General features: G+C 47.7%; 1 protein-coding gene across 1 annotated transcript; it reads left to right on the forward strand.

Annotated features, from left to right (window-relative positions):
* Positions 1–2,993: 2,993 nt before the first annotated feature.
* LOC100944248 (tubulin polymerization-promoting protein family member 2-like) lies at positions 2,994–3,749 on the forward strand. Its single transcript, XM_003799617.1, has 2 exons — positions 2,994–3,315; positions 3,577–3,749. Exons 1-2 carry the CDS (start codon positions 2,994–2,996, stop codon positions 3,747–3,749), a joined length of 495 nt encoding a protein of 164 aa, XP_003799665.1.
* Positions 3,750–5,480: the final 1,731 nt, after the last annotated feature.

Consider the following 5,480-nt stretch of genomic DNA (forward strand, 5'->3'; position numbering starts at 1 on the left):
GATAGAGGCCCCGGTAAACACAGGGCAACTCTCCCTCCTCAGAGGCTTTCCGGACATTGAAGCCTGGCCATGGGCCCCAGGCCATGGGCGCCTCCACTGCCAGTGCCGCAGCCCTAGACAGCCTTTCCAAGACATGGACACAGCCACCCATGGCGTCACAGATCACAGCAACCTCCAACTCCTGGGCTTAGGCGATTCTCTTGCCTCCACCTCCCAAGTAGCTGGGACTACAGGCGCCCGCCACAACACCTGACTATTTTTTTGTTGTAATTGTTATTGTTGTTTTGCAGGCCTGGCTAGATTTGAACCCACTAACTCTGGTGTATGAGGCTGACACCCTAGCCTCTGAGTAACATAGGCACCGAGCCAACAAAGATATTTTATTCAGAAAGAACAAAGAGAACGTTTCGAGCACTTCCAAAGAGACTTGGAAGTGAGTCTTTCTCATGTAGGAGGAAAGGTGAGAGAGACCTACAGTATTTGTTCAATACCGCTGGGGGCTATACTACATACTGTTATATTACTTAATATAGCCTCCTCTCCCATGATTTTTTTTTTTTCGAGACAACGGCTCTGTCTCCCTGGCTGGAGTGCAGTCATGTAATACAGCTCACTGCAGCCTCAAACTCCTGTGCTCAAGTGTTCTCCTGCATCAGCCTCTGGAGTAGCTGGGACTACAGACATGTATGTACGACAATGCCCGGCTATTTTTTAGAGACAGGATCTTGCTCTGGCTCAGGTTGGTCTTGAACTCGTGAGCACAACAAACCCACCTGCCTTGGCCTCCCAGAGCACTGGGATTACAGACATGAGCCACCATGCCTGGCCTTATACAGTTTTTATATGAAGACTTGTAGACCATAAACTGAGAAAGGAAAGACATTTTGTAACAAATATGATATATATGTATAAAGAGTAAATATATTTCTTATATATATAATACATAATTTTTTTATTTTTCTTACTTATACATGTGTATATTAGGTTTCCACTATTGCCTTCACAGAATTAAAATGGCTAAATTTAATGACAATAGCAGTATTTAACATAAGGACTGGGAACAGAAACCTCATAAAGAACAAATGAAGATAAATACATTCAGAAAAGAAATCATGATTGCTGCAATGAACTATTAAGCAACAATAATAGTAATAATGCAAAGAAAGTACTATTCACGTTGCCAGATAGAAGTATGTCTTTTATAAAATACTTTGATCAGTTAACTTCTTATTATTTTGTTTTTTCCAAAGTCTCAAAAAAAGACAACTAATATTTATAAATAAAAGTAAAAGATAACTTCAAAAACACAGATCACGCCACATCTTATAGACAATAGAACAAGAAATACTTCAAAATCATTCTTCTTAATCTGGATATACCTGATATTAAAATTGGAGAAAATATATTATTTTAAAGGGGAAATTACAAATATATTTCACTTATAAACGAGGATGCAATATGATAAACAACATATTAACATGTTGAATCAAAAATTAGTGTTTAAGTAATATACTGTGGTCCAAATTAAATACAATTTATATGAAAATTAGTCACTAATTTCTTTTTTTTTCTTGCCCACACCCCCTCCCTCCTTCTCTGTCTGGTCTCCCCTTCCCCCAGGCCCCACCGTGTTATTAATTGTCATGAATTGTCTTCATATCAAAATTGAATACATAGGATTCTTACTTCTCCATTCTTGTGATGCTTCGCTAAGAATGATGTGTTCCACCTCCATCCAAGTTAGTAAAAATGCTGTAAAATCTCCATTACTTTTGATGGCTGAATATATTCCATGGTATACATATACCACAGCTTACCAATCCATTGCTGAGTTGAAGGACATGTACACTGTTTCCACAATTTACCGACTGTAAATTGGGCTGCAATAAACAGCCTAGTACAAAGTTCTTTATGATAAAATGTTTTTTTCCTTCTGGATAGATACCTAGTAATGGGATTGCAGGATCAAATGGGAGGTCTAGGTTGAGTTCTTTAAGGTTTCTCCATACTTCCTTCCAAAAAAGTTGTATTAGTTTGCAGTCGCAAAAAAACGAAAACAATCCAGAAAAACCAAAACAGCCCCCAGGCAAGGCTCTTGTCGCTTACAGTCTCCCTATACAGACAGTTGCAGGCAGCCTCTGGCTGAACAAATGGGGCACTCACTCCTTGCCGGATTTCCACTGCCTCCGTCCTCCTTGTGGGGTCCAGAAGTCTCTCCCTGACTTCCTGGGTCACCACAGGACACTCTCTGGGCAAAACCCACCCTCTAGACATGACTGGAGTCTTCTCTCCACACTGTCACTGCCCCCGGTTACACAGAAGCTACGACTCAATACATACATTTTTTTATATAAAATATTAACATTTTCTGGACTCACAGGTGTCCCAAGCATAGTCAATGGCATTGAAGTTCCTTTAGGTGGGCTAAGTCAGGGAGGGGGTATTTAAGGAGTTTGGTCTTCTGAAAAGGTCAGAAGGTTGGCAGCTGCTTCAGATCAGTGGGCAAGGTAGGGAGACCCTAAGCCCTCCTCCCAAGGCAGGGGCTGAAGCTAAGGCCAGGAATGATGTCACATAGGCATTGCTGAGGTCACAGAAGGTTGCCTAGCCTCCCCTCTGACTCCTTGCCTGCCCCACAGTCTCCCCAGCCAGCTGCCTCCTGCACATATCTGCACACATACCAAGGCGAGGAAGGGTCAGAGACCATCCGGCCACTGTTAGGTACACAAAAGTGGTGGGGGAAAGGGGGAGGAGTCGGTATCTGGGATCCACCTGGCCTTCCCAGTGCTGGGAAGGGGAGGCTCATGTTGTGGATGTGGCAGGTGGCATGGGGGTGAGAGGTACAGGGGAGGGGGCAGCAGGGACATGGGGATTTGTTTCTCTTGCCCACTGATTTAATCTTCACCTTCATCCTCATTCCTTGTCCGTCCTCCTTTGCCTTCCCCCCTCCCTCCTGGCACTCCCCCCCACTGCCCACCCCCAACCTCTAGCTGACCATGGCATCCGAAGCAGAGAAAACATTCCAGCGGTTCGCTGTCCTTGGAGACTCCTCAAGCAGTGGTGCTGAAATAAACAACAAGAACTTCTCCAAGCTGTGCCAGGACTGTGGCATCACAGATGGGAAGACGGTCACCTCCACAGATGTGGACACTGTGTTCAACAAAGTCAAGGCCAAGGATGCCGGAACCATCACCTTTCAGCAGTTCACAGAAGCAATGAAGGAACTGAGCCAGAAGCGCTTCAAGGAAAAGAGCCCAGACCAAGGCCTAGAGGACATTTATCGACTCATGGAGGGCAAGAATCCAGCCACCACTGGTGGTCACTGAATGAGGTCCTCTTACAGCAGCCTGATCAGAATAAACCCGCTAGACAAAGAAAACTCCACCGTCCCTCTGTGCCCTGGGTGTGGATGGCTCTGGCTAGAACACCTGCCCACTGGTGGCTCTGGGCCCTAAGAGAAAAGACCCCACACCGGAGGAAGATGAAGAGCTGCGGGGACTTGTTCCATGGATCTCAGGGCCATCTTCAAGGAGAAGGAGGAGGAACCCGGCTGAAATCCATTCTTTGGCTTCTACCAAGCTGCAACGGCAGGTGCTATGGACTGCCTCACCGACACTAGCAAATACACCAGCAGCCATGAGGAGCACCTGGACGACAGTGGCAAGGGCATCACAGGACAGAATGAGACCACTGATAACTCAGGCTATGGGAGGGGCCACAAGGGTGCTGGCACCTACGACAAGAAGAATTAGACAGGAGCCTCCTCTGGGCCTCCAAGCCCCCCTCACCCTGCATCTTTAACACCGGGGAGCTGGGGAAACAATAAACATCTGTGTGTGCAGACAGAAAAAAAAGAGTGAAAGAGTTCCTGAAAGATGAAAGGGATTGGGGAGATCTAAGAGAGAAAGGCTGAGGTGGAGGTCATATAGAAATGTCAGGTTTAAAGACCCAGGGTCAGAGTCGGGGTTGCAGGGGGAGAAGATCTCAAGGTGAGTAGAGAAAGTCTAGGAAAGAGCAGAATGGGAGCAGATGAGGAGGGCCAGGGAAATTCCTGAAGTGGCTTAGAGCCGTCCCTGATTCCTTGTATTGGCCCATGGGTAGAAAGGAGTAACAGATTTGGGGTCCTCATTTCTGGGGGGAGGCGGTTTCCCACAGAGAAAGAGAACATGAAGTCTCTGCTGGTGCATTTGCTTTGGGCGGATATCCTTGGTATTGGGTTGGTCCGCAGTAGCCATTGGATCAACGTGTTCCGAATACATTAGACCATATAGAAAATAACAAACAAACACAAAAATAAAAACAGGAAGAATGGGATCTTGTGTTTTCCATTATGGATGGATCCCGAGGCTGTTCTCCTAAGGGAAACCGCGCAGACACACAGAGATAGATAGGGCACATCCTCACCTACCAGTGGGAATGAAATCATGTGCCCCTAGGGACACAGAGTGAGGTGTGATACACGATGGAGGCCTGGGAGCCTAGCGGGGAGCAAGGGGTTGTGTGTGTGTTGGAGGTTGAGAAACTGCTTGATGGGTCAGGGTTATGTCGTTCTGATTGCGAATACCCTGAAAGCCTTGTGCTCAGCTCTCAGCAGCAACACACCCAGGGAGCTAAAGACGTACACCCAGACCCCAGAGACGTTTACCCCAAACAGCTTGTTGCTCAAACACGCTGATGATCACCTGAGCCTTGAGAAACTCTTTCACTGTTTCGGTGCTGGTGCAGGTTCTGGCCACAAGTCCGAGGGGGTCAGGCTCATCAGGGTGGCAGATGCTGAAGGCTGGGGGTGGCTGTGGCCATGTCTTGGAAAGGCTGTCTAGGGCTTCGGCACTGGCAGGGAGGTGCTGTCCCAGGGCCCATGGCCAGTCTTCAAGGTCTGGGAAGCCCTCTGAGGAGGGAGAGGTGCCCTGTGTTTACCGGGTCTGCTACCCCTTCTCCCAAGGCTTGGTGGCTGTCACCAATCAGCTCCCACTGAGAGCTCCTCTCTGCCGTCTGCTGCCAACACCTACAACCTGCAGGGATGCTGAGAAATCTAGGCAGAACCACCAACCAACACTTCCCTTGCCACATCAGGCCTGAGGTGCTGAGCACTGGCTCACCAATGCTAGCCTTATGGACCCATGAAGCAGCCCTCTCTCGGTGTCCACATCGTGAGATGCTTGATCAATGCAGTGGTCCCTTGGTATGCCTAGGGGGTGAGGGTGGAGGGTGGGTGGGTCATACCTATAATCCCAGCACTTTGGGAAGCGATGTCAGAAGATCCCTTGAGCTCAGGAGTTCCAGACCAGCCTGGGAACAACTAAGAACCAATCTCTACTGGAAATCAAAAAATTACCCTGGCGTGGTTGTGCACACCTGTAGTACCAGCTACTCAGGAGGCTCAGGTGTGAGCATCACTTGAGCCCAGGAGTTTGAAGTTGCTGTGACCTATGATGATGCCACTATACTGTAGCCTGGGTGACAGAGCGAGATCTTATGTCTTA

Source organism: Otolemur garnettii, unplaced genomic scaffold, assembly GCF_000181295.1.
Source record: "Otolemur garnettii isolate 467f Iridium unplaced genomic scaffold, OtoGar3 scaffold00153, whole genome shotgun sequence".
Taxonomy (NCBI): domain Eukaryota; kingdom Metazoa; phylum Chordata; class Mammalia; order Primates; family Galagidae; genus Otolemur; species Otolemur garnettii.